Source organism: Ziziphus jujuba, chromosome 2, assembly GCF_031755915.1.
Source record: "Ziziphus jujuba cultivar Dongzao chromosome 2, ASM3175591v1".
In the NCBI taxonomy this organism is placed as follows: Eukaryota; Viridiplantae; Streptophyta; class Magnoliopsida; order Rosales; family Rhamnaceae; genus Ziziphus; species Ziziphus jujuba.
This window is the reverse complement of record NC_083380.1, coordinates 1929384-1945763: the sequence shown is the minus strand read 5'-3', so window position 1 is coordinate 1945763 and position 16380 is coordinate 1929384. Positions and strand designations below refer to the sequence as shown.

The window sequence follows — 16380 nt, the reverse complement described above, 5'->3', positions numbered from 1 at the left end:
ACTAAGACAAACAAAATTATTTCATTAAATATGAAAGGTAATGCAAGTTTTAATTTAAAGAAAAGCAGGACATGTATACTTACATCTTAATGATAGACGTCTTTCCCTGTTTTAGAGCCCCAGAGTTTTGGAATTAAGATTGAACTCTTTAGGTCCTGAACTGTGCTTTCTTCTTCAGTAGGTCCTGCGTGGTAATGATTGAATTACTTTTAACACACACAAACCCTATTCTTTATAATTAAATACTATTTACAGAGTTTCTTCTACAGTAGAAGAAAAGAAAAGTTCCTGCATTGCGATTCATCATATAAAAGACCAAAAAGGTTTTTTACATTTGGAGAGCTTCTGATAAGACAAGACTGACGTTTCTGGGGTAGCCGATTTTCAAAGTGTTCAATCTTCTCCCAATCACGCACCAGTTTCGTTTTGGCATCTTTGCAATATGATGGGACAATCCACAATCTCCAATGTCTCCAAGTCTGAGAGAAATTCTATTCGTTGAGGCAGAGATTTCAGATAAGGGAATGTTGAAAGTCCATGTCTTTTAAACCATTTTGAAATACCCATTCTGGAAAAGTGTTCATATTACAATGCGAAATGTGGAGTTCTTCGAGGGCGGTAACATGTTCAGGAAGCTCGTTTAGTTTTGGAAGAGAATCGAATCTCAGAAACAGGAGGCTTTTGGTGAGTGTACACTCATTCTCAACTTCAGAGCTAGTGTCCTTATTCCCAATAATACACAAAGTAGCAAGTTGGAGAGAGGAGAGGAGCTTTCATCATTCACTGTCTGTATGAATGTCTCCTAGCTAGTGTAACACTAGCCACTCTTTTAAATTGGGGTAAAGTGGTATGACGCAACTTGTGGCAGTCTTTGATGATCAATCTGGAAAGACGAGGAAATGATGGCAATGAAGCAGCTGTTTTTGAGACATCTCCCCCACCATCCCTCTAGATTAGGCAGTTCTTTAAGCCTTAGCTTTTTCAGGATGGCATGAATTCTGTTAGTGATGACGAATGATACTCAGAATTGTGTGATCATCAGATTCCTTGGAGATATACTTCAAATTAGCCATCTCGTCTACTATCAATACCTAAACAGATGAGAGCTGAGTAAGCGGTTGTAGATATTGACAATCACAATTTTGTAATGAAGATTTGACCAAATTTCTCAGTGAAATAAGCCAGTCGGAAAATGTGACACCCCTATAACCTAATAAAGCCAATTATTTAAGATTTGGGTGTGGCTTCAGACCTTGCAGTGTCTTTTCAGCACCCACTGCTTCATTGACATTTACATCCCAAGTTTATAACCTCAGAAACCATGCTATTTCTCAAATTTTGAACTTGTATCTATGCTTCTATATGGTAAACCAATTAATGTCAACAAAATTTACTATTATTAAACGCCATATATGTGAACATGAAAAACAATCATAAGCTAACCAAATTCAAACTTGTTCAATATTTTTTACTAGCAGACTGTGATACTTACATGGTGAAAGTATGAGGCAGACAACATTTTCTGCTAGGTATAGAGTAGATCATTAAGAAAACAAATTTTACAAAGGCACACAAATTATTTCAGTAAGGAATTTAAATACATACAAATGACATATATAAATATTTGTGTGTGTATGCGTGAAAGATATCACTTATAATGAAAATTTAAATTTGGAGAATAGGAGGAAATGTATAATTACCTCTTAATTGGTATACTTCTTCGTCCTGTTTTAGGGCATCAGAAAATTTGGAGAGGGGACTTTAGGTGCTCAGCTGTTTGTTTATTTTCTTTTTCTTTAGTGGATTCTGCAAAATGATACAAAATTAAAACTTTTTCACATATTTAACGATATCAATTACTATTAGAATTAATTCCAATATATTCTTTAGAATTAAATCCGAAATACATACAATCTTACAGAGTGTCTGCCATAGAAGATCGGAAAAAGAAAATTAAATATCCTTTTTATTGAGATTCATTACCATGTAAAAGAATAAAAACCTTTTTACCTTTTGTTGACTTGAAGATAAGAGAGGATTGAGGTTGCTGGAGTAGAAGATTATCAATATCTTTAATTAAATTCCAATCTGCACCAGTGTTTTTCTGGCATCTTTACAATAAGATGGGACAATCCACAATCTCCAGTGTGTTTAAAGAGCTTCCAAGTCCACCACTAGGCAATGATTCCAAAAAAGGGCATGTTAAAAGTCGAAGAGTTTCAAGTGATTTGAGATTCTTGATCCACTCTGGAAGAGTCTTTATGTCACAGCGCCAAATTTGGAGTTCTTTCAGAGTGGTAACATGTTGAAGCCCCATAGGAAGATTCTTTAGAGTTGGAGATAATCAAATCTCAGAACCCGGAGGCTTTCGAGTCTTTCCCACTTAATCTCATGATGCTGATGACCATCTTCAGAACTAACCTCCTTACCCCCAAGAATACGCAGACTTTCCAACTTGGAGAAAGGATGACAGGTGGGGTGCTTTGCATCACTCACGGTCGAATTGGAGGAGCTTTCGCTACACATTGTCTTTGCTCTTTCCAGCTTAGTCTTATCATTCTCACCATCTTCAGAGCTAATCTCCATATCCGAATGAACAGGCATACTTTGCGCTTTGGAAAGAGAACGAGAAGGCATTTCATCATCCATTGTCTGTATGAATGTCTCCAAGCTTGTGTTATCCAACACTAGCCATTCTTTTAAATTCGGGTAGAGTGGCATGGTACGCAGCTCGGGGCAATCTTCGATCAACAGTTTGGAAAGACAAGGAAATGATGGCAATGGAGTAGGTGTTTTTGAGACATCTGCCCACCATCCCTTTAGCTTTGGCAATTCTGTAAGCCTTAGCTCTTCCAGGGATGGCATGAATGCTGTTGATGACGAAGAATGACACTCAGACTCATCAGAGATATACTTCAAGTTAGCCATCTCATCCAGTATCATCACCTTGAGAGATGAGAGCTCACTAAGTGGTGGTAGATTGTTGCATTTACATTTTTGCAATGAAAATTTGACCAACTTTTTGTGTGAGATAAGCCACCTAGGGAACTTGTAACTCCTGTAGCCAAATAAAGCCAGTTCCTTAAGATTTGGATGTGGCTTCAGACCTTCTAGTGTCTTTAGATCACCGGTTGGTGCAGTATTGGCATTTTCTTCGAATTTCCAAGCTAATGTTAATGATTTAAGATGTTCTTTCCCCTCCACGTTTGCTACCCCAGAATTCATGTCACTTGTCAAATTTTGAACTTTCAGCTCTCCTCTCAATTTGTTCAGTTCCTTCAATTCATCTAGCTTGGCCGAATCTGCATCATCGTATTTCAATGCAAATTGTGACAATGTCTCAAGTAGAGTTAGTTCACCCAGTCCAAGAGGCATACGAGTCAAACTGTAGCACCAATCAATCTCAAGATGTTTGAGGTGGACTAGTTTCTTCATATTTTTTGGCAATACCTTGAGTCCATAACATTTGGAGAGTTTGAGTATCATCAAATACGGGATCTTGGTAATTGAATCAGGCAATGACGTAATAGCTTTGTTTTGAGAAAGATCAAGGTATCGTAGATAATTCAGCTTACCAATGTTCTTTGGCAACGTGTCGATCCCTGTATTATGCAGATCCAACGTGCGTAATGCTTTGCAATTGGAAATGATATTTTCACAAGTTGAGTGGCTTACTCTCCCCTCAGTTTCCTTTTGGAACTGGCAAGGCAAAATAATTGTTTGAATTCTCTTTGCCTGAAGGAATGAAGTGGGAATCTTCCACGAAGAGTGTACATGGAAGTGAAACGAGACATGTTGAGTTCCTTGATCAATACTATGCTTCTCATGCTCCTTCAATGTGGCTAACCTTGTTCCTGCAACAAATACTGCTAGGTCTTGTATAAGGTTTGGCATCTTGCACTTTCTTACAGAGTCGTTCTCAGGATCTACATCAACTTGTTCAAACAAGGATCTCTGATGTAAATTCTTAAAATACTCATAACCCACATCCTCCATTCTTTGTCCTGGCAGTGGATAAATCAACCCTTGTGCGATCCAAAGATGTATTAAGGTTTTGACATCAATTTCATATTGTTGAGGGAATATACTACAGTAGGCAAAGCAATTTTTGAAATGCGGAGGGAGGATATCATAACTCGGTTTTAGTGAGGGCAAAATCTTTTTCATTACTACTTTTTGAAACTCTGTTAAGGTTTCTACATTTATGGAAATGAATTTCTCACCTAGTGTCCTTAAGGCAAGGGGGTTTCCTCCGCACTTTTCCAACATCTCCATAGTTTTGGAGTCTTCGTCACACTTTTTCCAGATCTCCTCAATTTTGGAGACGTGGACTGCTTCTGAGTCCTGATCTTCATCTAGATTGGAACGAACTCCTCCGATAAAAGTAGTCTTAGATTCATGTTTTTCTAGATTGCTTAACTTATCGTAGACTTTCATTTTACTTGTAATTTGTTTATTACAAGTAGTTATTATGATTCGACTCCCTTCACGAACATTTGAATTTGATCATAAGGTTTTGAAGTGTTCCCACGTTTCAGGGTCCATATTGGAGGCGTCATCAAGTACAAGCAGCAGCCGTTTGTCTTTTGTTCCTTCTCGTAGCTTCTCAAGCAATTTAAATTCATCCCGATTAAGTTCTTGTTTGAGCTTGATCATCTCAGTTTCTAGCTTCTTCTTTCCCTCCATATCTATTTCATCCCCTAATTTGTCCATAATTTTGTTAAGCTTTGCAGTCATCTCCTTCCAAAACTGACCTTCATCGAGGTGGCAGTGGCTGAGGTGTATCTTGATGGCGTTCTCGATGGCAGTTTGAAAATTTGTCAACTCACCGTCCAAAAATTTCTGGATTACTTCCATTTTTGCAGACTCAACTACCCTTTGAGCTGTACCATGCTTTTCAGCTGTACCATCCTTTTTAGCTGCAGACATAATGACTCCTTCAACAAGTGACATGAAAACTGTCTCATCTTCTCTCTGCATAGCAGACTGTAAGAGCCGCCGTTCATAATTCCTTTTTTCGATATACGCAACAATTCCTTCGACAAGTGATCTTATGTTACAATCATAAGGGACATTAAGCCAAATTGTCGAATTAAACGTCCTTCGATCTCCCAGTCCATAAACACCTGCTGAGCAAGTGTGGTTTTTCCTAATCCTCCATAACCTACTATGGCAACGGCCGCCACTTTCTCCGTTTTTGTTCTGTCTTCCACTTTCTTCTCTTCATTTATGCCTAACAAAAGGTCTTTAACAGCTTTTACATGTTTCTCCATCCAAGAATCTGACGGCAGTATCTCCAAGTACGGGTCAAACTCCTTTTTGAAAACTCTATGAGGCTGATCTTCATGTCTCTCATTCGAACCGTTGATAATTTCCACAATCTTTTCTCCAACTGTGTCTAGCTTTTCCTTGATATTTTTTAGTTTTCCTAGTTGGTGTGAGTTTAGGTCGACTAGCTCGACCTTTCTGTGGATCTGAGACAAGAATTTAGATGGACCCTCAACAAGCTTTTAAAAATAATCATCGTTTCTTTACTAGTATCTAATTAAAATCTATTATTATTATTATTATTTTATTTCTTTCATATTTATCAAGCAGATAATAGATTGTAAGAGCATCTTCAATAAATGTGTCTATTATTAGATTTATTTTTGCTGCATAAAAAAAAAGTCAATTACTCAAAAAAAAAAAAAAAAAACTCTCCATTGGGTTATTTAAACATCCTATCAAATTAATGTGACCCAAAAAAAAGAAAAAAAAAAAGACATTGTCAAATAATCTTAAACTTTTGGAGGATCTATTAGATATTTCAAAATTTCCTAAAATCATTTTTTTTTAAAAAAAAGGTCAATTCTTAAAAAAAAATAATAATAATAAAATATTTAATTAATTAATAGGCATAAATAGCTTTTATGTGCATTACTATTGAACAAAAATTATAACTGATTATGCATTTATACCATCTAAATTTAGATAATGTCTGTGGCACATATAGAGCACTCCATATTAAGTAATGGAAATTCTGTAAGGGATAATAAGAAAGTGTTCAAAAGCAGAAAAAAAAAAAAGTTTTTTTTGATGTGGGAGTGAGAATTAAGGGAAAATAACAATTCTTTCTTCTTATTTTAATTGAAAATTAATCAATACAAGTTCATTTTTCTAAAAATATCAATTCTCTTGTTTTATTTATTTGATATTTAATTTAATTTGAAAACAAATTGTATTTTCGAAGTATTTCTCAGTTGCTGCAATATGATTTGAATTTTGAACCTTTGTGTACGTACCTTTTCATATCATATGAGTTTTACACATTTTGATGTGACATGAATCTTGGACTTTTGATATGTTAGGAATTTATGGTTTTTATAGTTTGGTATGTTAGTTCATAGCAGACAAATTTGTGGCTAGTCACACTATAGCATTTTCCCTAAATATTTCAAATATTTTGTGTCCGTTGTTGGGATGAGTCATTGTTACGGCCTTTTTCGCTAAATGATTCATGATTTTTTACATTTGGGTATTTAACATTATTACCTATAGAGGACCTATTGGGTTATAATAAGCATTTAACTCTTATGTGTGAGTGTCTTTGTCTATTTTAAAGAATTAAGATTTCTCACTTGCATGAAAAGTCCTATTGAACATTTACTAGCTAGATGAACATGAAACTATAAGAAAACAAGTTTTTGAAACTATTTGAATCATGGTTTGTTTTGGTCAAGTTTTAAAGTGTTGGAATTATGATTTGTTGATTCAATTTGAAAGTACTTAAACTATGAATTGTTTTATACAATTCTATTTTTCCTTATTATTTGACGAACTATGTTATGTATGTGTATTTTTGTATAAGGTTATATATTTATATTGTTTTAACTATTTTCCTATAAAAAGCCAAAACATTGGGACTTAGTGAATTATAACTCATTAGTTTTGTTATGGTTTCAGGAGAACTCAAGTATAGAACATTACATTTGGATTTGGCAAATATCCAATTTTGTGAGTTTTGTTTTATATATTGTCCCTATTTTATTAGTTTGAGTTTTGAGTTGTATTTGAAAGATTTTTGAGATTTTGAAGGGTTTGGTTGTGTATTGTAAAAAATTTTGATATGCTATTTTGAGGTTTTTGTTAGCTTTATTTCGAAAAAAAATTACAATTAATTTCACAAGGTTTTTGGTATGTTATGGAGAAAAACAAATTCTCTTACACAATGTTTGAGCATCATTTTTAGTTGATGTTTAGTATGTTTTTCACATCAGATATCTAGTTGATGTTTAACATCATTCTGCCGCATTTTCTTTAATCAAAACCATGTTTATTTTCTTTAATTGAAGTTTAGGTTTCATTCTATTTAGAGATCTCTAGAAGTAAAATTTACAAGGGAGAATTTGAATTTAGAATTCACATTTCTTTTCTTTTCTTTCACCATAAAAAATTAGGGTATTAGGTACAACATATATTGTGGTTACAAAAGTATATTTTGTGGCTAAATATTTTTAACCATAATAAGTGGCTTATATTAGTCTTTTGAACCTTGGGATGGGCTATGCATGCTAGTTGTTGTGTTCGTGCTTGGGCCTGTGGCATGGTTGTGTGCCTTGACTGGTGGCACATAACGCTGTCGAGCAGGGCAAAGTGGGTAATTAAGGTTTTGGGTATGAAGCAACATCAATCAAACTTGCATTAGACACTGGCATTTGATTGGTATGGTGTTAAGCATGCTTGGGTGTGAGTTTGGCATGGTGGTGAGCCTTCGGGGTGCCAAGGGCAATTATTAGTCCTCATGCAGTTTGATATATGGTATTATGGAACTAAAAAAGGCTTAATAAGCTTCTTAAGGAGGGGGACCCCAGTGCTGCATATGGGACATGGCATAGGTGGTTACCTAAAGTGCTTGGGCATGGCATGAGATGGTTCCTAGCTTGCTAATGACTATGGAATATTCAAATGTTGGTGGTGCATGGCTTGATGGCTTATGGTTTAGTGTGGTGGCTGTGGAGTCATATTGTTATGTGGGTGCATGATGGCACAAAGCTTGCTTAGGTTGCAACCAAGCATGCCTTAGACTCTGTGGGTGAGCATTTGTGGACTCTGTTGTGTAGTACTTGCAAGTGTATGTAGAGATGTGTAGATATGTGCATGATCATGCACACAAGCATGTGAAGGCATGCATGCATGATTGTGGTGTGGGCATTTGTGGCTATGAATAATATTCAACAACCCATAGCACCAATGTTGTGTGTAGCAATAGTAAGCAGCATCATGTGGCAGCGTGTAGCAATAACATTTAGTAACTTATAGCAGCGTTTAATAGTAACATGCTGTAACAGGTGTGTTTGAATGTGTGGCCAGCAACATGCAACATTAAGTGCTTGTGTGCACGGCAACGGTGTGCAGCAATAAGTGTGTATTGTTGGCCTTGCATAAGAGCATGAAATGTTGGTGCATAGATGTACATGTCATGCCTGGGGGCTTGAAAACATGGATGTGTGGCTATGGGTTGGCATGCAAATACATGTGCTTAGGCAAGTGTGCATGTGTTGCTAAACGGTTGGCATAAGTAGTGTTGCAGGTCAAATTCACTTGGCAATGGACAACAAGAGTGCCTTGTATACACACCATGTTACATGAAGTAATTGTAAATGGTTGCCGGTTGGTGGGCTGATAAAGGTAGTAGTTATGCCTATCAGAGTGCTTAGTTAACAATCTTCTAAACAATTAAAAAGGTTGATCAGACACATGTAAAGTGCTAGTTGGTGTCAGCATTGTTCCCAGCAGTTAGGGGATGTTTATTGTGTTCTTATAAGTGACTAGGTGTCATTATTTTGTCAATGCCAATAATGCACATGAATTTTAATACTTATAGGCTTTAGATTGGCTTAAGACACCAAAGAAGAGGGAATTATGGTGATTATCGCTATATTTGGCTATTTCCTTTGTTTAGTGAGTCAATGAAGAAAGGTAGAACATTGCCTATATGTGCTAACTTGCTTTACGATTAAGTTTGTTACATTACATTATGCATTGTGTGTTAGCTCCTCACTTGATTGAGTCTAGCTTGTGCATGCAAAACAATTAAGTTCTTGAAGTGAACCTTAGGTTGTGTGCAATTGAGAAATTTGAGATGTGTTGTGTGTTTAAAGTGCAATAGAATTTCAACTTGTGTGGAAAGGTTGACTAAGTTTGGTGCTTTAGATTGCATAATGACAAGAAAATTTGGATTGATTTTCTACCCCTGTGACAATTGGTATTAGAGTCAGGTTCATGTTGGTGCATGGGCTATGGTGTGTTTTGCTATTCATGATTTGCTTAGGGGTGTGAACCTTGGTGATTATCTTTGTACTTGGTTGCATTGGTGCGTAGCCTTGCGGTGTGTCTTATTTCATGGAGTGCAGATCTTGGCTATTGTACAAGGACTGGTTCACATGGCAGTGTGGATGTTAGATGCTTGTTCATCTTTGTTGTTGGTTTGCATGGAGTTCATATTGTGTTGATTGATTAATCCTATGATAGAATCATTACCTCATTTTCCTTTTGCTATCACGATTCCGCCTCTTTCTTGAAAAGCGCTCACATATTCATTTCATTGAACTTGAACCCTTGCACTAAAAAGATAAGTGAAGCAAGCAACAAACCCTCTAGGCTTGCATTGATGTATTTTTATGCTTAATTCATGTCGGTATGTGGATGGCAGAGAACCTAATCATTGGTACCTTGTTCGAGTACATATCTCTAGTAAGGGTAGGGAGTTCCCTCATCTTGATTGGTGACTATCACTATTGATTGCTACCATGGTGGGTGGTGGTGTGAGTGAAGTACAACATAAGTAGGTGTCCCGATTAGAGGAGTTCAATGGTGCTTTTCAAAGTGATACTGGGGAAAGCTTTACAGTCCAAATAGAGCAAATTGTGGCCAACATTGAGACCTTAAAACAAACATTTGCTACATTCTCAATGGAGTCAAATGACAACTGGACCAAAGGATCGGAGGATTTTGTGGCTGTCTTGGGTTTGCTAAAGTCTAGTGTATAGATCCTTGAGGAGGATAATGTCTTGTTAAAGTGTGCAAGCATTAGTCATGTTCCTTTGATGGACAAGACCCCTACAAAAGTGAAAGTTCCTGATCCTAAATCATTTTATGGCACTTGAGAATTTTCTTAAGGATATAGGATCAATACTTTCCTACACTTCATATGCTTGAGGATGAGAATGTGATGAGTTCTTATATGTATCTTGCTGGTTATGCAAAACTATAGTGGATGACTTGATTGCAGAATGATGAAAGAGCCGATAGACACAAAGTTGACACTTACGACAACTTAAACAAGGAGTTGAAGGACCAATTCCTTCTTGGCAACATGAGTGTAACAGCCCAGACCACCCGCATGCGATATTGTCCGCTTTGGACCCAGCCCGCACGGTTTTGCTCTTCCCGACCCCAATACAACGGTGGGTCACAGGAAAAGGCCTCGCAAGGGAAAGGTATCCACACCCACTTATATGGCATGCTTCGTTCCCTTTTCTAACCGATGTGGGATGTTACAATCCACCCTCCTTCGGGCCCAGCGTCCTCGCTGGCACATCGATCTGGGTCCGGCTCTGATACCAACTGTCAGGACCCGTCCAGAATTTCTCCCCGGAACCCTAGACAAGCCCTGATCCCAGGGAAATACCACCGAACCTTCCAACGGAAAATCCGGCAGCACCTCCCCTAAGGGTAGGACTTACCACAAATTTCCTGCACTGAAAACACACTTCTATAATCGTCCCTTTATTCCTCCCACAATACTACAATTTGATTCCACAAATTTACAGCACTTCAAAATAATAACAGCAGCAACCCAGTGCATAAATAATAACTACACGTCCAATACAGTATACAGAGCATTATACAGATAAATGTGGAATTTATACAATGACAGATAAGAAGTAATACAGGATGGAGAGGAAAAAGGGAAGAAATACTTCTTGAACCTTCGGCAACGAACTGAGACGTTGGGCTCGCCCCGGACAATCAACGTCTCCAACCTGGACCTAGGGGAACGGAATTTAAGAGCGTGAGATGCTAATCATCTCAGTGAGTGACCCTAGCTACTGTACACCTTTAATATTAATAATATACCAAATAAAGGGATTTAATTAATTCATACCGAACAATTACATAAATAAATAAATAAACATTTGAAGGTAATACTTTCTCTCAAAACCCTCACCATTCACTCCATTGGAAATGTTCTCCTTTTAAAACATTTTCACAAAACCCGATATTCGTACTTCCCGAAAACCAAGGGACCAATTAATTTAATAAACAACAAATAAATAAATAAATACCCCAAATATAAATAAACTGCAATAAATTGTAATAAATAATTTTGTACTCTTTGGGGTTTGAAATTTCTATCCGAAAAATTTGTACTTGACGCACCACACCATATACCAGTGATGCCCTCCGTTACCCAGCGTCCTGAACACCGACTGGCGGGGAGATTAAAGAGAGAAACTTGCAAACGGCACTTCGGCATCCCGACAATACCGCTGCTGAAACCATCATCCCGGCCAAGGAGGGGGGCGGCTGTGGCCAATAACAAACTTGCCTGCCCACGGTCTAATGGCAACTCACGGGTGAAATAATAATACTTGCGCGCTGAACCACATATACATATACCAGAACACCAATACTGTGTGAATGCATCTAAAATAATTATTAAACCAACCGTACCGTTTTCCAAAATTACCATGGGAAATATACCAAATTTTCACACTTACCATCCCACATATTTTTATTTAACAAACCAGTACGAAAACATCGATAACCAATAAAACCATAATTTTTCTCGTAATACGAGATTCAACAATTGAAATACCGCGGGCATAATTTATAAAATTAAACCACCAACTTAAACAAATATTTTCATAAAATATTTAACCCAATTATGCCCGAAAAAAATAATATAAAATCCAAACACAACGAATTACTGAAAATACTTGCTCATGTGTAATAAATACCATTTAATCACAATAAAATAATAATCGGGAATTTCTAATGACCCCAGAATTTCATTTAGCACCAAGGGGTAAATATATATATATAAAATAATATTTTTCTCGATTACATTTAAAATACGCCACATGAGCACCAATTACAGATATCAATTTAATACCACATAAATACAATTAATTACCCCAAAAACATTTTCAAAGGTGGGTCACTCACCTGGAGCACGCAATTCAACCACGATCCACCATGGGATCAATTCCATGACTCACCGGTGCTCCTAGAACACAATTCACACACAGTCAAATAAATTAATATATTATTCGACTATTTTGGATAACGTTTGTGTTTGACCCTCGGGTACCGGGTATTATTTACCCGAATAAAATATTAATTTATTTGACTGTGTGTGAATTGTGTTCTAGGAGCACCGGTGAGTCATGGAATTGATCCCATGGTGGATCGTGGTTGAATTGCGTGCTCCAGGTGAGTGACCCACCTTTGAAAATGTTTTTGGGGTAATTAATTGTATTTATGTGGTGTTAAATTGATATCTGTAATTTTAGGGTCTAGACAAGCTTGTGCAGCTTGAAAGTTATGCTAAATGTGGGAGTGCACTAATTTAATGGTACAAGGAGCCACTAGGCGGTGCACCAAATGGGTCGTTATTGTCCTACTAGTGCTAATAGGCGCTTATTTATTACTTTAATAGCTCATGTGGTTCCGTTACAATTTGCCCGATAGGATCAAGCTGATAATTTCTAATATTTTTAGTACAGTTGTGTATTTAGTACGTCAAATGCACTCAAAAAGTCCTTACAGTCAACTTATTTTAGTAACGTCAATACAACTTTTACGTCGTAAACATATGGGGTATGGCGGGACTGTACTAGTTGTTTCAGAATTGATTATTTGGTTAATTCTTTCAATAATAGCAAAAGCATTATCAATAGTGATAGAACCTATAAGGACAAGAATAATAATAGTAATAATAATAAAAGAAACAATAATAACAACAGCAATATCCAATGGTAATAGAAACTTTTAACAATAACAATAATAGTGATAAAGAGTAACATTTCCTTCTTGAATTAAGATGATATAAAAGAAGAAATTGTATTGTATATTGCGCCTAACACAAGAAGAAAAAAACAGTTGAACAGAGAAAAAGGACTAAAAAGAAAGGAGTGGTCCATGGAAACGCATGTGCTATGGCCTTGGCTGTTAAATTTGTCCACGCCAAACTTCTGAATCTAATTTTTGAGAGGAGAAAACTGTTGAAAGGATTAATCAATTGATCCGGTCCTTGTTTATAGATATTTCCATAGATGTAGAAGTGGGAGGGTCCACAACTTTAAATAAATGGAGAGGGTGAAAAGAAATATATAGTGCTCATTATTTTTCTGAAGTTTTTCATCAAGATAGACATAAAAAGATTATATATCCCACCCTTTGAAACTCTTGGCATTTTGATGTTAAGTGCCTTAAATGCACCACGCATGTAACATCCCACATCGGTTGGAAAGGGGAACGAAGCATGGCTTATAAGCGTGTGGATACCTTTCCCTTCAAGAGGCCTTTTCCTGTGATCCACCGTTGTACTGGGGTCGGGAAGAGCAAAACCGTGCGGGCCGGGCCCAAAGCGGACAATATCTTGATGCGGGTGGTCTGGACTGTGACAGTTGGTATCAGAGCTCTAGGTTCTAGTATTCCTAAAGGACTGTGCATTGTTGTGCATCCCATCCACATCTAATCTCTCGTTTAACCTGTCTTAAAGCGTTCTTTCCCTTTGTCTCGAAGCAAATTCGTTGCCCGAGTTTGAATAACTCTAATCTTCAAGGGTGTCAATTAGAATCATCTATCCTAACGGGGAATTCCTATGGCCTAGTCGATGGTCGAAGATTTCCTTTTCTTTTTGAAGGTCAAGTAATGGGGGCAGATCCAATTCTGTGAATCTTTTTGGGATCCGAAGTGGTCCTAGATATGGAATGAGTAGTTCTTCTGTTTATGGACCGCTAGCATAAAGGAGTAAAGTTAAAGTGATTTAGCTTACCTGAAGTGGTGCTTCGTGGAGGAGTTAGGAGGCCTTTGCTGTGGTTAATTTCTGTCCTCGTCTCCAAGGAGCTATCGAAGAATGGTTGTTAAGGATCTATGGCCCAGGTGGTTGATGCCAAAGAAGATGGTGAGCGTTGGAACCGCTAATAGTGGGAAGCAATTTGAAAGCATTTTCCCAGCAAGTTGTCTGGATTACGACCGTAAAAAGGATATTGAATCATTATTGATTTGGCTTTGGACATCGATCTATTTCAGTACCGCCATGCCGTGCGACTCTATCAAAGTTAAAGGACTTAAAGGCTTAGTTGCAAGATTTGGTGAATAAAGGTTTCACTATGTCAAGCTTATCATCGTGAATGACATTTGTTTCATTCATGGAGAAGAATGATGATTGCGTAAGGGTGTGTATCGGCTACCAACGATTTAGCAAGGTCACCACCCATAATCGATACTTGTTGTCGAGTATGGATGTGTGTCGATCAATCTCAAGGTGCCAAGATATTTTTCCGATCGATTATTAAAAATTAAATACTTTTCAAAGTAATATTTGAAATTAAAGGCATTTTATTCAAGTAATTTTTTTGTTTATGGTCGCACATGTATTTGTATGTTATATTAGTTGTTGATATACTGCATATATTGCACCATACAGAGGCGGCGAACCAATGTGGTCCATGTAGAGCTGGCCGCATAATCATGTTGCCTACGAGTCCAGGGGATCGGACAGCCAATATAGGCAACCACCCTGGTTTGTATTGGTAGCAGAGTGCCGGCGACAGCTGGAATCATGGATCACGTAACATGTTAGAAGGTATCGTACGTACCTCCATTACAAGCATGCATATTTCATTTTATGCTATGGATTTTAAGATATGATTTTATGCATTTATTCATGTTTTTATTGTTGTTCCAATGTGGAGTTTTAACAATTGCTTATGCAAGTTAAGGTATTTTAAACTAATTAAAATAATTTTCTTATTATTTATTATTTCATTGATTTAATTAGTAAATTTCATAAATTATATTTCGATTTTTGAAGAAGTTTCGAAATTTAATTTGGGTTGATAAGTTGTGTATATTTTATGTTGGTGGTATATTTGAAAAATATATTTTATTATTTGTTTTATGTTATGGTTTTTCTAAGAGCGACTTAAGGTTTAAGTATCGCCAAATGAGAATCCAAAGTAGGATATCGTTGAGTTCAAAAAGGAGATCCTAAAGGAAGCACATGATTCAATGTATGCGATACACCCCAAAGGTACAAAGATGTATGGAATGCTCACTAGATTACATTATGGTTTGGCACGATAAAGGAAGTTGCAGGATTCGAATAAAGGTACTTAAGTCACCGAGAAGTAAAAGTGGGGAATAGAAACGTTTGAGGTAGTTTCAATCCTTGCCCATTTCCGTGTCGGGTGGGGAGATGTAAACATGGATTTCGTGCTTAAACTATCATTCATAAAGAGAAGGTACGACAGCGTTTAGAGAATCAAGCAAGATCCGGATAGCGATTAAAGTTCTACTTGGTTGTTGATTTAAGGGTGCATGCTTCAGAAGCACTTTATGGTTAGCGTTCGACTATGACCAAGACTTGTAGATCGTGTTCTCGTGGCCTAGTTTGAATATCCTTAATTAGTGGGCATGAGGAGGAAAGTTGCACAAGAGGAAAGTTAAAAATTCACTATTACGCGTGATGGTAGTGTAGTTATAGTGGATGAGGTCTCTATTATACTTGCTAAGTTAAGCTGCTCAGGTTCGGAAGAAGAGCTATACAGTTATGTGTATACAGATACACTTGGAGCGAGACTTAACGACTGCATCGCCTTTCACCATAGACCAATGGACAAGTAAAGTGCAGAATTCACACTTGGAATTTATGTTGAGACCGTGCATTATGCAATGTCGAAAGAAGCTGGATTGAGCAATGGGCATCAATAGAATTCGTTACGATATTAACTACCAAGCGAGCATTGAGATGTCTTCGTATGAGATTCTAAATAGAAGGCAGTGTCGAACCCCACTATATTGGAGTGAAGTAGGTGAGGAGAAGCACCATACGACGACCAACCTAAATTGGATGCAAACACCTACGAATGGCTATGAATAAGGTGAAGGGCTTCCGAGAAAGTTTGAAGCCGCTCAAGATCGACAAATGAGTTAAGCCGACGTGCATGGAAAAGATGTTGAGTTCGAAGTTCGAGATTAAGTTTTGACATTATCTCCGTAGAAGAGAGTCATACGCTATGGTTGATAGAGTAAGCCAAGTTCTTATTACATTGATTCTACAGGGGTATTGGAAGAATTGGTTTTGTGGCATGCAAGTTAGTATTT

At 37.1% G+C, this 16380-nt stretch overlaps 1 protein-coding gene across 1 annotated transcript; it reads right to left on the bottom strand.

The window, feature by feature from the left end:
- Positions 1–2328: 2328 nt before the first annotated feature.
- Positions 2329–4437, bottom strand: LOC132800537 (putative disease resistance protein RGA4). The gene has a single exon (XM_060814466.1). The coding sequence runs from the start codon at positions 4435–4437 to the stop codon at positions 2329–2331; it is 2109 nt and encodes a 702-aa protein (XP_060670449.1).
- Between the last annotated feature and the right edge of the window lie 11943 nt (positions 4438–16380).

Excerpts from the sequence above, each read along its gene's own strand:
- LOC132800537 (XM_060814466.1), bottom strand. The coding sequence starts at position 4,437 with ATGAAAGTCTACGATAAGTTAAGCAATCTAGAAAAACATGAATCTAAG.